This window comes from Pagrus pagrus (assembly GCF_965226575.1).
Source record: "Pagrus pagrus genome assembly, chromosome: 2".
In the NCBI taxonomy this organism is placed as follows: Eukaryota; Metazoa; Chordata; class Actinopteri; order Spariformes; family Sparidae; genus Pagrus; species Pagrus pagrus.
Window position 1 is genome coordinate 15,682,512 of NC_140186.1, and position 21,065 is coordinate 15,703,576.

At 41.0% G+C, this 21,065-nt stretch overlaps 2 protein-coding genes across 6 annotated transcripts in view; one reads left to right on the top strand and one right to left on the bottom strand.

Annotated features, from left to right (window-relative positions):
* Nucleotides 1–20,698, top strand: part of LOC311274335 (uncharacterized protein) — a 21,502-nt gene extending 804 nt beyond the window's left edge. Inside the window, exons 3-7 of one of the 4 annotated variants that reach the window (XM_084381948.1) lie at nucleotides 299–361; nucleotides 5,524–5,648; nucleotides 17,557–17,671; nucleotides 18,940–19,414; nucleotides 19,539–20,698. In XM_084381948.1, coding sequence (XP_084238074.1) covers nucleotides 19,332–19,414; nucleotides 19,539–20,223 — 768 coding nt within the window. In that variant the 5' untranslated portion in view covers nucleotides 299–361; nucleotides 5,524–5,648; nucleotides 17,557–17,671; nucleotides 18,940–19,331 and the 3' untranslated portion in view covers nucleotides 20,224–20,698. Of the gene's footprint in view, nucleotides 1–298; nucleotides 362–5,523; nucleotides 5,649–17,556; nucleotides 17,672–18,719; nucleotides 19,415–19,538 lie in introns of all 4 variants that reach the window. The other 3 variants (XM_084381947.1, XM_084381946.1, XM_084381949.1) reach the window with 3 other exon arrangements.
* On the bottom strand, nucleotides 5,719–17,292 carry cntf (ciliary neurotrophic factor). 2 transcript variants are annotated; one of them, XM_084381987.1, is made up of 4 exons: nucleotides 17,162–17,292; nucleotides 13,844–14,158; nucleotides 13,567–13,745; nucleotides 5,719–10,269 (listed from the first exon to the last, which is right to left on the bottom strand). In XM_084381987.1, the coding sequence occupies exons 1-3, from the start codon at nucleotides 17,279–17,281 to the stop codon at nucleotides 13,572–13,574; spliced, it is 609 nt and encodes a 202-aa protein (XP_084238113.1). In that variant the 5' UTR covers nucleotides 17,282–17,292; the 3' UTR covers nucleotides 5,719–10,269; nucleotides 13,567–13,571. The 2 variants fall into 2 exon arrangements, with proteins under 2 accessions (XP_084238113.1, XP_084238112.1); XM_084381986.1 differs by having other exon boundaries at nucleotides 5,719–13,745.
* Nucleotides 20,699–21,065: the final 367 nt, after the last annotated feature.

Consider the following 21,065-nt stretch of genomic DNA (forward strand, 5'->3'; position numbering starts at 1 on the left):
TGTTGCACCTTTAAATCTGAAAAAGGTATTTCAAGATTATATTAACAAACTCACCTTTGCATTAGTGGGTATAAAGTGAGTATAAAAGGGGTGAAGGGTAACACAAAACAGGTTTCAGTCAGGGCACAAAATTAGCACCAGCCAGATGCTGCTTGCTGGTGCAGGAAATAGGCAAGTGGCTGGTAGATTTGCTTCACTCTTCATCAAAAAATCACCATCCTTTATTGGTGATTACAATTCAGAGCTCTTATTACCACCTTCTGTTTAATTTGTCTTTATTTGTTTGCCTTATTGATAGGACAGGTGAAGAGTGAAGTGAAACAGTAGGGAGAAGGGGATGACAAGAGGCAAAGGGTCACAGGTAGGATCCAAACCTTGGGCCATTGTGACAGGAACACAGCCTTTGTACATGGGGGGCAAGCTCTACCAACTGAGCTATAAGGGCGTCACACCAAGGAGGTTGTGTTTTCCACCAAGTTTGTTTGTTTGTTTGTTTGTGTGTTTGGTTGGTTGGGTTGGAGGGTTTGTTGGTTGGTTGGTTGGTTGGTTGGGTTGGGTTGGGTTGGTTGGTTGGTTTGGTTGGGTTGGTTGTGTTGGTTGGTTGGTTTGGTTGGGTTGGTTGGTTGGTTGGTTGGTTGGTTGGTTGGTTAGTCGGGTTGGCTTGGTTGGCTTGGTTGGTTGGTTTGGTTGGGTTGGTTTGGTTGGGTTGGTTGGTTGGTTGGTTGGTTGGTTGGTTGGTTGGGTTGGTTTGGTTGATTGGTTGGTTGGTTGGTTGGTTGGTTGGCTTGGTTTGGTTAGTTGGTTTGTCAGCAGGATTACACAAAAACTACTGAACAGCTTTTTACGAAACTTGGATGGAGGATGGGTCTCAGCCCACAATAGACATAGACACGTATACATTAACTTTTGGTGCAAATCTGGATATCGTGGAGGTTTTTTCTCATGTTCTTTAATATTGTGATATAGGGCATTTGTCTACATTTTTGTTGATTTCACAGGGAATAATGCATGGATCTTAATGAGAAAGTCAGGTGTATTCAGGTGGATGGTATCAAAAGGGAGACTGTTGGACCTTGGCGGAGGTGTATGCTTTACTGAGTGCACTTCTGGTTAAAATTGTGTTAACCTTCCTTCATACGAATGCATAGAACAATCTCAGCTTTAGTTAGGAGAAACCATCCTCTGCAGCCTGCACTCTGTGGTTATATGAGGTCCATCTGGGCAGTCATCTAGGCTTTTAAAAATCAAGATAAATCTGCTTTTGCATTACACCACATTATCTTTAGGAAAATCATCAACACGTTATTGAAAACCAAATTATTTCATCATTATTGGAAGTTAAGTTAAGTTTAATTAAGCATCATTTTGCTATTTGTCTAGTGGGAACATACTATACAGAATTATTATGGTATACACCTGAAACACGTCAGACTGTGTTGATGATACGATGAGAAAACTTAGCTTGACTTTTGACATGAAATGGCTGTGATTTTTTTTATCATGCAACACAGGATCTAAAAGGTAATTGGAGAGGAATTTAAAAATATGCTGCTTGATTATTAGGGTATGTGTCTAAAGCATAAATTGGATTTAAAAAGGAAGAATAAGGCTTGTGCTGGACAGTCACATGTGGCTTACATTACATTATGTTCCAGGGAGTTGGCTAATGAAATGCTAATCACAGGGGAAAGAAGGCTACAGTTACACTGATTAGCCACTTCCTTTACTTCTAATTTACACACATTGCATGTTGCAAGACCTCAATTTCTGGACGAAGTTGTAATGATGAAAACGGTAATTCACAAGAATATACAAAGACCATTCTGTTTTGCACAATACTGTGGGTAAATTACATGATTCATTTTGATATGTCTGTCACATTGCTTGCATGCATTAATTAGTTTTTATCGCCTCCAAAATGCATTAATAGTGTACTTAACACTACACTGATAGCCTAATTTCAATATAAATCAGAGTGAATTTTGAATGATTTCATTTATTTTTTTAATGACTGATTTTTAATAGCAAATCTTAAGCCATACTATTGATAGAGTAGCCGGTCCTACACATGAAACTACACCTTGTACCTTGTCTGTTGTCAAGTACGCCAGTTAACTTTTCCATCAATGCTCTGAAAGGCCCATTAATAATCTATAAGGAAGGTAACTAGAAAGAAGGAGAGACAACATGCAGTAGCCTATATGGATATTACATATTGAGATCAATAATAGATGATATGTTTTGTCTCGTCTTACTTAAGTTTGCATTACATATGCTGTACTCTGATACTGACTGGGAGAGCTGCAGACGTCTCTCTGGTTGTAATTTGGCTGGTTACATTTTTATATATCTTTAATTATTATATATGTATGTATGATGATATACTATTTACGGTATATACGCCATTATGTAGTATATTATTATTGCTCATGAATTCATGTTTAAAGGGTAACTCCACCAATTTTACACATTAAAGTGTAAGTGTTTGCAGATCTTGGGGAGTACTTCTGCATATGTGAAAAAGTAGTATAAAGTCTTTTGTGACTCCAGAAGAAGCTACATGTTAGCCACATGGCTAAGTTGCTTTGTGGGTAATGTAGGCACCAGGTTGTAATAATATTATTACAATAATCAATTCAGACTACTCAGGTATACAAAATGCAATTTTATGTTTCCCCAGCCTCCCAAAAACAGCCATTAAAACAAGTCATTTTAGATATAAATGATGAGGATTATAAATGATTATATAAATGTGTCACTGTTTTAGGAAAGAAATTTTAAAATCTGCTGCCATGTTTGTCCAGATGTTAAATCAGAAGCATAGTTGAATGACAGCGCAGTAAATGCTTCTGTCCAGTCAGGAAAATTCATGCTACTGTGATCTGTCAAAAATCTCATTTTGAAACATAAAACAAATCTGTAGGATAGGAAGCAGCAATGACAGACAATGGAAAAGAAACCGGCCCTTCAACAAACATTCATGGTCCAAGTCACATCCAAGTCCTTTTAGACTATGCGAGTGTGTCAGGTATTTAGTGCTTCAGAAATGAAAGTCTTGTTCATTATGCACTTAGACAATAGTTGACTGGCAATTGGATCCCTTCCAAGCCTTGGAAGGGCATGAAACTCTCATGAATCATCAGTGGAAAAGATGAGCAACAGTGCTAGAAAATATCCTTTTTAAAAAGGTGCAAGTTCGGGTCTACAAAATCTAAAGAAGCATTTTTTAATTAAAAAACACAAAAAAACCTTGTAATCACCAAACTCTGTTGTTGTAGTTGTTAAGAGTGGGTGTAAAATATAAACATGTACTTTGTTGAAACCTGATTATACATTCTGCATAAAGTCAGGTTATTTTGATTCTGGGCCAATTGTTAAAGTTAAAAGTTCTGATGTTGATACAGCTCTGGTTGGCCTCCAAAGGCAATTAAGGATCATGGCTATTATATTACAGCTTTGTTTCTGATTCTACTTCATTTCTGATTTTTGAAATAGTTAAACTTATGTCCATAACATATCCCTATAGCTTTATTTATTTATTTATTTATTTACAGTATCTATTTATATCGAAACATCTTGAGGATATCATTAAAATAACTTAGAATTTGCAGTGATAGTCTTACCAGCAGCTGCGATGGGTTGCAACACATTTTTAGGTGTTTCCATTACGCAGTTTTAAAAATATTGCTATGACAGTGGGAGTAAAACATTTCAATGAAAATTACATGAATTTACTCTTTAATAATCAAAACAATCCTGTGGGAACAAACTGATAATGTTACTTGTTCAATGCCATGTGCTGCGCTCTTTACTGGGTCGAAACAAACAGAAAATGGTGCCAAACTTAAGTCTGATCAACTCAACGGATGAATAACAGATTAATGATCCAACCAATTTAAACATAGATTGAATCCAGTTGAGGCTATTAATAAACCAAAGAAGATTTGTATCTCACAAACAAATTATAGATCTACGGTTGATCTACAGTGCATTGCGAGGCATGCAATGATTTCTTTTTAATGTATTTGTATTTACTTAATCTTTATTTAATCAGGCTGTCTCATTAAGATTAAGATAGATTTTCCAAGAGTAAACTGAGAACAAGAAACAATCACAAGAACAGAAAAAACCCACCTAAACCATAAAAAAGGAATTATAAAAAACACTTTCAAGAATCATAGAAATCATCAGGTTATAAAGCTTTACAATCCCCAAGGGAGGTGTAAGAATCTAGTTTTATGCCAATTTGCTGTTTATTCCATTTAAGAGGTGCGTTGTTCCTGAAACCATGTTCTTCTAACATTAATGCGTACATGTAGGATATCTAAGGTTAAGTTAAAGGGGGGCAACTATGCTCATTTCCAGCTCTATATTTTTATTCTCTGACTTCACTAGAGTAGTTTTGCATAATTCACAGTTCAAACAATTCCTGATTTATCTTATAGTGGCTGATCATATACCTCATCAGACTAACTCTAGAAAACGTTTAAAGTCTTAATCAGTAATATTCTGGATTAGACACATCGATTTTTTCCTGAAGCTGATGATGGAAGTTGCTAAGGAGTGAGACATCTCACTCCCTTCTCATCTCTGATGAGAGTTGCACATGCGCAGTACCAATCAGGCAGCTGGCAGGAATCAGTTAGTGACACGGAGGCCGCTAATTACAATGATTACAATTTTCTTTAACTTCAGTCGCTATTTCAAATTCGGCGCCCACTGAACGATGCTTGAATGGAAAAATCTTCGGTGTCAGTGGCCTTAACTTCAACATGCATCATAGCTTCACACCTTCATCACAGCCAGCAGATGTTAGTGGGTATTAGTGGGTTTTTTGTCCAGTGTATGTCCACTGTAAGGGGTATCAGCGTTATCGCTCCTAGCTGCAGTTTCTTACTGGAACACTGTAGTTAGCTGTCTGTCAGAGTTAATCCCTTAAAATGTATTTTTTACTGATTTCAAGCAAGTTGCTTTATTTCCAAATACTGATAATGTCTGTAAGCTATCATGATATTGTTGTTTGTTTGTTTTTTGAGACTAAAAGTCGATTAGTATCTAGTAAGAGTATCTCCTGCACATTTCTCTCACTGTATGTGACCATTCTGCTTTTGCACAGTTTTGAGAGAAACTAGCCAGATCAGTAGATCTTTACTGTAGCCTACATTGACAGCTGACCTAATCAATTGATAAAATTTGATTCCTCCACATCTGTTAATTACACCATTTTCCAGGCTGGGCTACGGCCCAGGCCATGACTTGGACCAAAGCTAAAATCAGCCAAATAGTTCTTTTATTTTTGGACAAATTAAACAACACATTATTCAAACAAACCAAAGGATTTGAAATATACCGGCCAGCTGTGTCTCCACTGCACCTGTTAACCTGCACTGAGCACTGCTGAGAAAACTGCCCTTTGGCTGAACCTAATTGCCGACCCCTGCTGTAGGCTTCCTGCATATTTTCCACCAGACTTACCTTCGAACTTCCAATAAACAAAATCTAAATGGGACTCTGTGTTGACAGATAATTATGAAGATCTGGAGCTGATGGAAAATGGAACCACTTGACGAATATGAAAGTATGAGTTGGGATGTTAGCAGTCATCATGAGGCTTTGCAGTGATGCTGCGAGGAGATAAGAAGAAGGATGTGAGTGAAAATGTATGGAGATCTGTGAGCTGCTGAATGAGTTTGGTTTAATTGTAATTCTGCTCTGTTTGCGTGTGCGCACTATCATGAACACTTCATCACCCGCACCAATACCCCCCAAACACACACACACACACACACACACAAACACACACTCACACATTCATATTCACAATCACACGCAGCTACACAATCCTTACTGAAGACAAACACACACATGCACGTGCAACCAGTGCACATGTACAGCAACACACAATTATACAGTCCTCACAACTACACACAGATACACACACAATAAAGGACACACACCCGCTTCCACAGCACACACACACACACGTACACTCACACAGACACACAGACACACACACACACACACACACACACACACTGCATTCATTTCCCTTTCATTCAGCACAGGCACATATTGTGCTGCTGTAACACACACACACACACACACAGACACACACACACACACACACAGCATTTGCAGAGCTTGCTCCTAGCTCTCCCCGCACACACACCCCTCCCCCTCTATCTCTGTCAGACACACACACACACACACACACACACACATCACACACAAGCATACACACACACACAATCACACAAACAGTCACACACACACACACACACACATGCACATTCCCTCCTACGCAGGCACTCTCTCACACACACACACACAGTCACACACACACATTCCCTCTCTTTCCTTTCACACACACACACAAACACGCACACATCTCTCTTGTACACCCCTCCCCCACTCTTTCACACACACACACACACACATACACACACGTACATGTCCTCTCTCTCTCTCTCTTCCTTGCTCGCTCATTCACTCTCTCACTAACACACACACACATACACGTACGCACACATAAATACACACACATTCCCTCTCTTGCTCTGCTTCTCTCACACACTTACACACACAGTAACACACACACACACGCCTGCGCAAACATACACAGGCATTACACACACAGTAACACACACACACACACACACCCATACACACATTCTGTCTCCTGCTTGCTCTTTCTCCCCTCCCTCTCTCTGTCTGTCTGCCTGTCTGTCTGTCTGTCTCTCTCACACACTCACACACTCACACACACACACACACACACACTCTTTCCTGCCCTCTCTCCCCTTCTCTTTTTTCATCTCTCTGTCTCTCTCAGACACACATACACCCACATGCGCACGAATGCGCAAGCACACACGGACACATGCGCACAAGCACACACAGAGACACACAAACACACACCCATTTTCTCTCTCTGTCTCTCTCTCTCTCCCTGTAACACACACGCATATTTTCTCTCTTGCTCGCAACACACTCTCTCTCTCTTTCCCTCACACACACACACACATACACACGCACACACTCACGCACACATACAAACAAACACACACACCTCCCCCCTCTTCCACAGGCATCCTGGCTGCCACTCCTTCCCTAACAACCGCACACACAAACGAAAAGATGCACACACACACGCACATATACATAAACACATATAAAACACACACAAACACGCACACGTGCACAAACACACACAGAGACACGCACACCCTTTTAAACACACACCCCACCCCTTTCGCTCAGACACACATCCTGTCCTTTCTTACAGTTACACATAAACACACACACGCGGACACACAACCTTACTCCTGATATTCAAACTCAACAACACACATTTTTCCTCACATCATTTTTTTCTCGCACCAGAAGAAAAGACACGCTCCGATGTCTCAAACACACTTCCTTCTCATCAGCAACATTTGTGACTCAATCTGTTTTGAAGTCACACAGACACAAGAGACGACTCAGATTATAGCCAAGATCAATTTATTTCCACCCACTCACACGCCATCAGAAGTCCAGTCGGCAATAAATAAGTTTGTACACCATACCAAAGTTCAGACGAACATTAAAAAAGACAGTACATCGCTCATGTGTCATATTCACAATGCATCAACCGATGCTCTCTCCACAAAGTTTTTGGTAACTTAAATGAAAAAGAAACAACAACATTAAAGCTGCGAAGTCAGAGTAAGAAAAGTGTGTCTCGTTCTCCATTTTGGCCCCCACTTTCAAAATAAAACTGAGGGCTAGTGCTGGTCTATTCTAACGTTGCATTAAGCCCCTTTAGACATGAAATAATGTGTAAAATCTACAGTCAAACAAGGGACTGAATCCTGTAAGGTCACGTTTCTGTAACATTTTCTTCTACATGGCTCAAGTTACCAGTCAAAGCAGAGTCAGGATTACAGTGTTCTTACATGTGAGCATTTTGAGTATAGTGTGCCATCCAATCACTGCAGAGTGGGAACGAAGCTTAGAGCGCTGCACTTTGATCACAGAGGACAGTTTGAAGCAGCAGATTTGACTCAGTCGAGAGACTTCTGCTACTTTTGCAAAAAAAATAAATAAATAAATACTGGCCTGGACATTGGTCTAAAGCTGATGTGACAGAACTGTCTTATCACAACAGCATAGCATGACAGTTAGCTGCAGGTTGGAGTCCTATCTTGCACAATATCTCTAAATTACAATATTGTAGAGCTGAAGTGATTAGTTGATTAATCGGCCTGCTTCTTCATCAGTTCTTTTTGCTTGTTTAAGATATTTTTCAGCCAAAATGTCAATATTTCACTTTTCTAAAATATGAATACTGTATTTGCTGTATTCTTTGTCTTAATGTTCCAGTATGTGAGATTTAGGGGGATCTATTGGCAGACGTATGTTTTCATTACTTTATAGTCACCTGAAACTAAGTATCATTGTGTGTGTTACAGAGAAAGCCCACCTTGTTACACCACCATGTTTCTACCAAGTCCCCAGTAACAGCACCGGGCTGTGACACCAATTTTACATAGTGGCCAAATTATGTAATTACAACATTACATGAAGCTCATTGGAAATTTTCAAATTGGGTACAAATGTCCAGTGACTCAAGGGTGAACTGATCAGAATCTGGTGGTCAAAGTCACTGTGACCTCACGTAACATATTTTTGGACATAACTCAAGAATTCACATAATAATTACAATGAAATTTGACATGCAAATGTGTAATAGGATTAAATGCTGAAGTTATGGCGTTTGGTATCCAAAAGGTCAGAGGTTAAATGCTCTGTGACATCAAAAATTGATCAACGGCACAGCTCAGGAACAGAAACTTGACTGGTGCAAGGGGCATACAGGCACGATGCAGTACTTCTAGTTCTCAGTGTCACAACCCCCAGAAAATTACTTGGTCACTGTCAGAATTTGAGCCATTTGGTCTGATAACATTTGGAAAGTCTAGAAAAGCTGCACCATCACATTGTTTTATTCCCATTCAAGTTAGCAGAAAGCTGAGCTGGCTCTATGTGCCGCACCAGTATCTGAAAACAATTAATCAATCAATCAAGAAAGTAATAAATGGCCATGATAATATTTGTTGATTGCAGCTCTTCCACATTGTTTAGTCTTGCTCAGTCAACTGCATGTTTGAAACAGGTAGAAGAACCCATCGATGTTACATATTCCACGTCTGAAAGGGGCTTAACTTGAAAATCTCAGGAGAGGATGGATTTCATTCCAAAAGACGGATTTAATTTAAGACACTGAGGAGATTTTCTAGACTACAGTGATGAACGGAAATACAAAATAAATTTGACAGCCCACAGATTAAATCCAGCCTCGGTGTCTGGTCTCCTGTGTTAACATTTTATCGAGGATCAAATTGTACCCAGCAAGACAGTTGTTGCACAAATAAAGCCACACAAGGATTATTCTTGCTTGACCATAAACTGCAAAGATAAACAAGAATGACAATTCATAAGTACATCTAAACATTTAGTTGATCATTAGGGATAAAGAGAGTTACATCATATGTTCTTTATGATAAGGCAGTTTATCATTCAGTCTTTATAAAGTGAGAATCCCACCACTGCTCTGACTCTAACGAGTGTGTCAGTTTCCTACAGAATGATTGCTGCTTATAGACAGATGTGATGGTAACCTAATCCTCTCTTTGTGCTTTGAGCCATTTCTCTAGAGTGAGCTCTCGCTGCACCAGAGGTCAAAAGAGAGGGCGCCTGGTGGTGGAACAAACTGCACTGGTAAAGAAGACACACAGTAACAAAAATGTGTTGGGGGAAACAATCAATCAATACTCAAATAAAACATCTTGTTTGTCAGGAATGTAACCACATAGCTGCACTTCCTGTAATGTGCCGGAAGAGGACGGACTGTTTGAGTCTTGTGTAGGTCAATCCGTCTCTGACAGATGATGTGTGGGGCACATAGAAAGCAAAGGAGGGCTTTAACGTGAAGCCACTGGAACCTGTGACAACTTAGATGTCCAATTAAGCTAACGTACAGGCTCTGAGGCTGCATTCAGACAAACAATACTACTGCAAAGTCAAAGATATGCAGCCTCATTCATTTCAGTGGGATGGATGCATTGGCCCAGTACTCCCAGTACTGATGGTATACTTTGTAACAGGGTAACTCGTAACGGAGAATAACATGATTGCGACCATGATAACTTTCTACAGTAAAATGCTGCTACTTTTGTGTTTGATCAGCCTTTAAACTCACTCACTTCCCCGTTCTCACCAAGGAACCTAAAAAAAGAAGAAAGAGTCGTTACTTCACTGAGTCTTGCTTTGGGGCCAGACTGTGGTGTCAGCTGTATTGCAGTCTAAGAGAGATGCATGTAGAAACACACTAAAACCCAACATAACTTCTGTGACTTCTGAAGAAGGCAGTGAAAGAACACACTTCAGAGAGTAGGTTAATGACTGATATTATTTTCCAAATGATTGACAGGGCTGATAATATTGTGACCAAACGGCAATGACACCGCAAAGGAAATCGAGGAACGAACAACGCGCCGATCAGTCATTAACCTGCTCTCTGCAGTGTGTTCTTACATTTTTGGGAGGCATTTCTTCAGCACAGAATCAGAAGACTCAGTGAGGTAATGACCCTTTCTTCTTTTTTAGGTTCCTTGGTTGACGTTTCTTCTGTGGCACCTGTAACAACATACTTGCATTATTTAACCCAGTGTTATTTTTGGTCAAATTTCTCTAGGCTCTGTGGCCCAACCAGAGTCGCAAAATCAACCGATTCAAAACAGAAGAAAGCTGAAAAAGATTAATGCTCTGTGTAGCTCAGCAGATAGCTCATCATCAGAGCACGAGGAAAGATAATACATCCTCAGTCAAACACAGAAGAACAAATGCAATTCATGTAATATTGCTTTTACGTGAGATCACATTAAAAGTACTGCACGGCAGATAATTACTTGTTATTTAGGATGCGTTTGTACTTTACGCTCTTATTTTCTTAGGGCTTACGTTTCATCTTTGATATTCATCATTGCAGATCAAACGCATTTACGTTGCCTTCCAGTAACAATATTCAGCCCGAAGACAGTTTGGTAGCCTCAAGTCTCACACAGTTTATACTCCCAGTGCACCTACCAACAGTTTATCAACCTACAAATACTTAATACAAAGTACAATCTATATAAATGACACAAGTTTAACTGTGAAATCACCAGCTGGTCACCTTGATATAAAAATTGGAACACTGTGATGGTTTGCTTGCTTTTTCCTCCATAACCTCTTCATATATATTGATATATATTCTCTTTTTTCTTGCCCCAAAGCTTCATGCATCATTAAAGACAATCTGAGTCTACAGCTGATGCTAATTTAATTAGTAACGCAGCCCAGTGTAGACTGACAGAGTTCACACCTATCGACTGCACGCTGATTTCTGCAGTGCAAGCTGCAACTGCCCAAAGAAGAGATAGCAGATCACTTATCAAACACAAATTCTTCCTTTCACATGACTGGAAGTCAAAATTGTCACATTTTACTTATGTAGATTTCAGTTAAATGCATTTTTTCTGTCATTTTAATGAGATGAAATCAATGTCACAAATAAATGAACATATACTAAATTTGCTTTTATCACTTAAGTCAGCAGACCTCTACTATTTACACTGTATTTCCAGGACCCTCCCTGCTATGTGCCCATTTGTGTGCCCATCAGTTTGGACTGTTAATGTTGCACCACACAAACACTGTGACATGGCTTAACATGATGTCATTGCTAATAAAGTGTCCTAAAAACAGAACAAAAATATAAGAACACAGGATAATGTGACAAAAGCCTTACTGAGGAAAATCAAGAAAGAAAGAAGGAACACATCTTTGTAATAGCACCGTGTAAACACAAGAGGGTGCTGCTGTTACACAGAGCTTTTTTTTCTCTCCACACTGAACATCCCCAGATGATCTTTGTGGAATGATTTATAGCCACAGTATTCAAAACCACACATATCAGAGCTACAGTCTGCTGATGGCATGAATTCAAATGGCCTCATTTTCATCTAAATGTGCCCCTCGCTGACTGTTTCCTGCTTCAGCTGCAGTGTAATAACTAATAAGTAATAACTTCGGCTGTGTCAGAGGAGTGCAAGTTGGTGTTAATTATGTCATGTTTCTTCAAAACTAAAATTGGACAGAAAGAAAGAAAGAAAGAGAGAAAGAAACTCTAAATCTTGGATACATTGTTGGAGTTCATCTCACAACAATTAATATAATATTGTATTAGAGTCTGCAACACTTAAAGGGACAGTCCAGCCCAAAATCAAATACACACTCTTACCTGTGTTGCTACTGTTTTAGTGTGAGTTGCCGAGTTTTGGAGATATCACTCGTAGCTGTCTGCCTTCTCTTGAATTTCTCTTGAATTTGTGGTTCTCCAGGTGCCTCTTGCCAGAAATCATGACTCAGTTACTCAGGATAATCCACAGACTTTGCTGTGAGCAGTTTCATGTAGGAACTATGGATTAATTTAATTGATAGTCGGCTGCTTTAACAATCAATTATCGGTTAATCATTAATAAAATTTGAAACATGTTGGATGTTATCTCATAGGAAAACTGTTTTAACCACTGTCGTTATTTGATGCAAAATCAGAGTAGGCTACATTTGCAGCTAAAAGAACTGATAAAGTAACACAAAGTTACTTGAATAACACAAAATAATGACTCATTTCATGTCGCTATTCAACAACTGGCTTGATAAAGAGGCTCCTCAATGGCTAAAATGTATTAATATCAGTTTGTATCAAGATGCTTTTTGAAGCATCTGTGCCCATCTGATTGTTGATTAAGACATTCTTAATTGGTTAAATTCTTAACAGCGATTAATCGATTAGTCATTAATCATTAACATCCCTAGTAGTAACTGTTTTCTTTCTAATGAATGACGCCCACCAACTGTACAGCGCGGGATGAAAACATTAATGGCGTATAAAAAAATAGTTCCTACATGAAACTGCTCAAAACATGGTCTATCGATTATCTTGAGTCACCGAGTCATGACCATGAGAGAGAGACATTGCTGTTGAGTTTTTCAAATCTATTTATTTATCGGCGCTCTGAGCACCACAAGCCGAGTGCCATCTAGTTCGACTATATTTGAGGGTTGACATCTCTGCAGCTGATATCTCCAAAACTCTGCAACCTACGCCCAAACAATCCAGGTGGATAAATAAAACTACAGGCAAGACAAAAAATATGTATTCTTAATTCTGGGGTGAACTGTCCCTTTTAAAAAAAAACTTTTTCTAACAAATGTTGTTATTATCTGTAACAAACATGGTGATTGTCTACCACTCCCGCTTGGTCTTAGGCCTCTGATCAGGTAAAGGGGGCTTCATGCCCCTAAAATAACCCCACCCACTCATCGCTCTGTCTCAGTGGGGATCTGTCTCTCACAGATGGCTATTTTCACTCCTCTCTTTCGTCCTCAGTTTTCACCCTGCTTCATCTTCTCATCCCTTTGATCCCTTCACCACCACTTTCTCTCTCATTATTCCTTCACACACACACACACACACACTTCTCTCATCTGCGGGCGCTTCTCGTGCTCCTGAGTCTTGGGGCCATCACTCGCTCCTTGGCTAACACAGACGGCAGGGCTTGCAATGTGGTGATGGCGGTTTTGGTCCAGTAGTCCACCTCTTTGTAGATCCGGTAAACCCAAAGCTTCAGCTCAAACAGAACAGTCGGACCGTCTATCTGCCAATAAGAAGGGGAGAGATCGCCAAGCTCGGCCTTAATTTCTATCCAGAACTTTTCACCATCGTCACAGCGCATCTGTCCACATCTGCACCTACCTCCAATCCGTCCAAGCTGGGAGTCGGGACGGCCGTGCCATCGACAGCTTTGAGGAGTTCTCCTGTGTTGATTAAGAGAAGTGATAATCTGTCCTTCACCTTCTTCCTCTGGGTCTCATAATCAGCCTTCCTCCCATCGCCCAGCTCCGCTTCCTCTTTGTTGATGGCTCTCTCCAGCAGGCTGCGGCACTGTAGCAGAGCCGAGTGGAGACGCCACAGCTTGTCCCTGGTGTCCAGCTGGGAGGAAGGAGGAGGGACGGACACCAGACGACCGTCAGCCACAGAAACATCTGCAGAGAAACTTTCCCTCTTTTTCTTGAGGAAGGAAGAGAGAAAACAAAGAGGGTGATAACTGAGAACAGAAGTGCATTAATAAAAGGGAAAGGAAGGGGAGCAGCAGTTGGAAAGTGAAGTGCCTAAGTGGGTGATTGAGGAATGCTTTCTATCACGTACTAACCACACTGGTGTCAGAAATTTGGCACCATACTGAAGATGATTGTCTAAGAGGCAACAGGGATTTTCTCCCAATGTGATAGGAATTTCTTCAGGCTCGCTCACAATGCTTCAGAGAATAAAATATGGCCCGCACAACAGAGGAAACGGTCTTCCTTTGAAAAGGGAATTTGTGTTAAGCCCAATTCCAGGAAGGATTTATTAAGTCAACAAGTGAAAGGTTAAAATGAGCCGGTTAAAATAACACAACGGCTCCACAGCAGCAATGGAAAAAAGGTGCAGGACATACGATACCATGCAGCGATTAATACGGTGTGATATGACAGGACTTTTCTGTAAATGTCATTTAATGACATAAAATGACCAGTTCAACATTTTTGGAGATACACTTTCTTGTCTATAGATACGAGAAATATGAAGCTACAACCAGCAGGTTATTAGCTTAGCTTAGCATAAGGTCTGGAAGATGTGAGGAAACAGTGAGACTGGTAACCACAAACTGACATTTTTACACTCCAAAGGAGTTTTGTATGGATAAAATAAAGTATATACAACTAGGGATGGGCGATCTGACAGTTTTAGATTGTGGTCGATCTTGGAGGCATCCACAATCTACTCTTGAGGCCAATTGTAGAGATCATTGTGTCCTCTTTCTTCTGTTTCTAGACTTCACATAATCTCAATGACTAGTAGATCTGTGCAACAAATCAACAGAGTGATGCAGCCAACTACATGGCTATGCTGATTGGACAAAATTCCTCATGGCTCAGCCTTGGGTGATGTCTTGAATTTAATGCAACACGAGTTATATGGCAGGAAAAGGTGCAATATTGTGTTTTAATGGGTCAAATAGAGAAATGAAATGGTCTTTCTAAAGTCTACAGGGCATTTCAAAACCTAAAAAAAAAAGGAATTTAGATCCACGATCGCAATTCAATAGATTGTGTTTTTATTTTTTCAAACGTTATGTTAGCTTCAGAGGTGCACAGAGCCAGACTAGCTGTTTCCAGTCTTGATGCTAAAGCTAACCAGCTGCTAAAGGTGGCAAATTTACTCAGCGAGGAAGCAAATAGGCCTGTTTCCCAAAAGGGTCTAACTTTTCCTTTAACATTAATATAAAATCAATACTGTCTGTGAGTGATATGCAAATAAAAATAACACTGTTTGAAGATAGAAAGGTGGCAGGGTCCGCCACATAAAAACAAAGGTCGTTTAAGGTCAGTTTGTTTATTCAGCCATTTAAACCAAGAGAGCTTGTTTATTTAGTTTGTTTATGCATTAAGGAATCAGCCAATTAAGTTTTTTCTTTTTTCTTCCCCAAAACTACATTGTGCACCTTTAAGTTATCTGCTGAAAGTTCCTGTAGTTTATTTATTTATTTATTTTGCAGTGTATCGCACAAAATATGGCAGTGTCAGTTCTTACAACATCCTGCAGTCCTAATTTTTTTTCACAGATATTGCGGTCGGAATGAGGAACGATCTTAGTGGGAAAGGTAATTATTGCATTTCTTTTCACTGAAAAGAAAGTCTAAAAATGATGAAGTGCTTTGAGTTGGGCTCTTTACCAAACGTAAACCAAATGTTCCTTGTTGTTCAGTATGTTGACCGGTCACTTCACCGGCGTGACCGTAGCTGGCATCAGCTTTACTGCTTGAGTGAGTTGTGAATCCCGGAGACCTCCTTGTGAAATGTTTCTGAGGTATTAATGTTGAACCCTACGTGCAAGTTAGTAGCAGTGTGACGAAGTGTCCGAATGTGACCTGTGTGTTCTGTATGAGAGTCAGGGGGTCAGTTAATGTTTACTGCTCGGGCTGCAAAGGAAGTGGATACTGCAGGAAGCGATACTGCAGCCAGAGACAATATTCTCATGGATTGTTTTGAGTTATGATAACACGGTGAGAGGTATTAAATGGATGTTGAAAATGGAGAAAAAAACAACAACGCTCTGCCTGAGAAATACGCAATCTGCATTGGATTCCGGAGACGATTCCTCCCAGCCGAGGAGAGAAAACACAGGGGATGCAAACGCACATAAATTTCTGTATGACAGGCAAAGACGATCCAATCGCTTCATGGTGCGTTCACTGGTATGCTCACTGGTACTCTATAGCTTTAGGGGCTACAGCGGTATTTCCTGACAGAAAACTATGCAGTGTGTGAACTATGTAAGAGAGGAGAAAAATATTGAAGGAGACATGAAGGATAAGGGTCAAATCCTGCGATCCAAGTGGATGAAGCTGTGTGCCAGACCGCTCCCTCGCTCTTGGCGAAGCACACATGAAAGGAAGGATGAGGCAGATAACTGGCAGGAAACCAACGAGTTTTAATAACCGGTAGCGCTCACACCTATGGGCAAAGAGCTTGTAGAAAAGAGACGAGGGCTTCGTGCCCAGGCGCTGATGAGCCTGTGCCAGAAAAACGCCCACCTCTGTCATTCCAGAGAGTTCACACACACACACACACACACACACACACACACACACACACACACTCTGCATTCTTACCCCCTGCTGTGCTAGACATAATTTCTTTCTCTCACACACACACCCTCTTATCTTGCTCTTGCACGCATCCCTTTCTTAGTTGTTTCTTGTTCTTTCTCACACACAAGTGCTGCTTTCAAACACACAGTCACATTTAAATGCACACAAAGTTACAGGCACACACACACACACACACAGAGAGAGAGAGAGAGAGAGAGAGAGAGAGAGAGAGAGGAAAGAGAGAGAATCTATTAATTTTCCATTTAACCTTGGCCTATTTCTTTCCCTCCCTCCCTCACACACACGCACACACTTCTCTCTCCAGGTCTGGACTCATACTGGGACCTGCTGGTGGAAAACAAGCCCCCTCCTCTACTCACATAAAGTTCCAGTAAGATGGAGCACTCATAGCGCAGCTGCTCGGCTATGGCAGCAGCCCGGGCCGCGGTGGTCCTGCTCACATCCGACCCGATCGAGCGTCTGGTCCGCCTCGCTGCCATTTAACCCCGCAGTCAGCTGCCTCTGCCGGGAAGACACACGCTGGAGCAGGAGAGCAGCAACAGGCAGCAGGCAACAGGCCGGCCCCCCTAATATATGCGGCCGTGGTTACGCCTGCCTCATCCCGACACGGCTCACGGCTCCCTCAGCCTGCCCTCCGGTCCTCCCTTCCTGCGCTCACACTAATTAGAGCCGCGGAGCTTCTCGTCTCTTAGGTTTCGGTAAAACGAGTTTCCCGGTTTGTCCGACCTTCTGCTCACTGTCGCTTATGTTACAGACAGAGTTTGTGGCCAACTCTCCGCCCTTTCCCCCGGGAACCTGATGCCAGGCAGGAGGAATTTAACGGGACCAGCGGGGGCGGAGGAAGAGGAGGAGGAGGAGGAGAGGAGGAGGTGAGGAGGAGAGGAGAGCTCATTCACTTATTCATGAGGAGCTTATCGGATTTACCGGTAGTGACAAAAGTGAAGTGTGTCTAAATTTAAGTAGGATGTTAACTGGGCCATTTCAGTCTGTCAGTAGGGTTTGAGAGTTGACTCACTATTCCAGTGAAGATCTAATTATGAGATAAAAAGACATTAATGACATAAAAAGTAATAATTATTACATTTCTCATAATTATGAAGTTAGTAACTCGAAATTATAAAATAAAAAAAATCGAAAGTATGAAATAAAAAGTCAAAATTGTGACATAAAAAGTTACAATTATGATGAAAAAACATTTATGACATAAAAAGTCAAAATTATGAGACAAAAAGACATATTACTGAATAAAAAACAATACTTATGAGGAAAAAATAAATATTTCTGACAAGTCATTTTAATGAGATAAATATGTCGAAATTATGAAATAAAATGTCAAAATAGTCAAAAATAAAATGTCAAACTTATGAAATAAAAAGTCCAAATAATGAAATAAATAGTAAAAACTGTGACATTTAAAAGTCATTTATGACATAAAAAGTCATAAGTATGAGGGGAGGAAAAGTCAAAATTATGAAATAAAAAGACATTGATGGAATAAAAGTCATGAATATGATCAAACTGACTTACTATGGGAATATTTTTTCACCAAGTACATTTTTAATATACTTTTTCTTTTCTTTAACTGGTGGAAATGGGCTTTCAGTCTTTAGGGATAAATACTCTGCTAATGGAAACAATTAAGTACACTTATACTTACTCAAGTACTGTAGCCTACTTGCACAGTTTTGAAGTACTTCTACTTGTGTTGAAAAAGTATCCAAAAGTTATAGTATCTTCAAAGTAAAGATGTCGTATTAGACATTACTTGTACCGGTACTGGTACACACACATATGGCCTACTTAAGCGTATAAATAATTGCTCATCATGGGCCCTCTTGTAGGAGCCATTTTTACTTGTCATAGCAGATAAGCAACAGGTGTAACCGCTGATATTTAAGGTGGGTTTGTTCAATTTAGACTGCCAGGAAGCCATGTCAGCAAGCCAACGTGCACAATGCCAGAGCCCGTCACAAACACACAGAAATGGAAAACAGCTGCCATCAGTGTTGCGTCTTAGTTACACCAGCATGCGTTTGTCTCTGGATAAATATCCACACACACACACACACAAACCTGAAATAACAAATAATAAAGATGTTCTGATATATATTAATATATTCTTATTCTCCCGTTTTAGGGACTGATATGGTGGCCAAAGATGTGGTTGCGTCTTTGATAATAAGACACCACAAACACACAAACACTGGACCACAGTGCTGCATGTGGTCTGTGGGTTGGGGATGAGTTCAGGGTGTAGTACCACCCCTGTGCTGCAGGTGTCAGTGCAGGCGGGTACAATGTAAACATCACTGAGCAGCGGCTAAATGACAGCAGCTAACGTCGGTGGAAATCCTGGATGTTTCTTTCAAAGAGGCAATGGGGATCATTAAGTAGTTCCCCTCCTGTGTTGTGTTAGTACATATTACGATTTACTTTAAGATTATAGCCATCCAAAAGCAGTATTAGTATCGCTGCGCTTCTGTTAAGAGACCAAGCTAACTAGCAAGCTAGCTTAGCTTCAGCGGAGGCATGAACTCTCTGGTCGGCTACGGAGTCTCGTCGGAGTCCGACAGCGATGGAGATGTGGAGGATGTAAACAACGGTGGAGATAGGTAAATATTCATTCACAAAAACATACATCACAAGCCACAGATAGTTGGATGATTTTAAATAATATTGCGCTAGCATACATAGGCTGTTAACCCCCCTTCTCGTCTCTCTCTGCAACTTCTCTAGTTCTGTTAAGGAGGTGAGTGATGAGACTGCAGCTGTCAAAAGGACCCGCAACTTCTTGCTGGAGACTGGTTCAGCTTCCAGTGAATCAGAACCAGAGGAAGATGACCCAGAGCCCTCCTCATCACCACCACATCCCCAAACACCAGCATCCTCTGCAGCCTGCCAATCCACCCTGCCTTCTCCTTCCCTGGGCTTCCTCAACCCCAATAAACTACCTCCTCCTTCTCTAAACACCTGCTCTGACAGCAGTGTGTTTGCCAACCCCTTCAAGGCTCAGGCAGACCAGAAGCTCAGCGCCTTGCAGAAACACGTCCCCCTCACACTGCAGGCCAAACCCTCCCAGATAGGGGGTAAAAGGATGTGTGTGTCATACAGGAAGGATGGAAGGTGCAGGTTTGGGATCAAGTGCAAGTTTGCTCATGACAGTGACCTCCAGACCCCGGTCACTCCCACTGACTGTTACTCAGCTGTGAGTGAAGACGTGTCAGATCCAGATGAGTCCCATGCAGGTGGCTCATGTGTCGGAGGATCCCAGAACCTCCAGCAGGAGACGAAAGAGGAAGAGTCAGGAGGGCAGCAAGTGAAGAAGAGGAGGGTCGGACTGAGTAACACCTTAATTCCCCCTAAACGAGCTATGAAGCAGTTTACCATGCAAAGGGACAGAGAGCGGATCAATATGTCCTGATGGGTTTAACTGTGGTGTCATTAAGCAACAGTAGTGGGAAGAAATGTCTTCTCTAAGTGTGTGTATGTTGTAGAAATTGTGCACTGTCCTCTGTAGGAACAATTGATAACTCAGGCATACAGTTATATTTTTATTCCCCACAAACACGAGAACAATTTCTGGCTCTTGCTCAAAGACATTTTAACATGTGGACAGAAGGAGCTAGGGATTGATGTTAAGGGTTGACTCTATCTACCAGCTACACTCCAGCCACACTCAGACTTTGGGACACGCTCTAGGAAAGTCTGTCAGGGTTTAGGGCTGTCGCCAAGCGCACAAAGGCTCCCTCATGGACGTTTGGAAACTTTTATGGCCACTTCCTGTAAGTCTGCATACTTTGTCTAGGGGGATTGCTCACAGTTCACAGTGTTGTAATGTTGAACACAGGGTAAGCATGGGAAGCCCAATTAAAAACAATGATAATTCAGATGATCCACTGTGATTCTATATGCATCATTTTTTGTGCGTCACAAATGGAAATGTTGAAAATCATTACCGAAGACCTGTTATTTTCTCCCGAACTGACTCTCTACTTAAATTACTGTTTATTAAAGGTGCAATATGTAAGAATCGGTCACTTGTTGAATTCTTACAACAAATAGGGGGGCAGCATAGGACCAGAGTATTCGCTATCTGCTGCTAACTGTAGCTGCTGTTAGCCAAGCAGAGAAACCAGGGGAAGTGTTGGTGTTTACATCAGTACAGGAGCTTTGAACCTGTACGGGCTGGGGCCAGCTGGTTAGTATGGTAACTATTGCAACACAATAAATAGATGCCATAACACTGAACTGTTACTCCTCCAC

Excerpts from the sequence above, each read along its gene's own strand:
- cntf (XM_084381987.1), bottom strand. The coding sequence starts at position 17,281 with ATGGCAGCGAGGCGGACCAGACGCTCGATCGGGTCGGATGTGAGCAGG. Across the intron at positions 14,159-17,161 it reads CCATCTTACTGGAACTTTAT|AAAAAGAGGGAAAGTTTCTC; the intron begins GTGAGTAGAGGA and ends TCCTTCCTCAAG. Across the intron at positions 13,746-13,843 it reads CCAGCTTGGACGGATTGGAG|ATAGACGGTCCGACTGTTCT; the intron begins GTAGGTGCAGAT and ends TCTTATTGGCAG.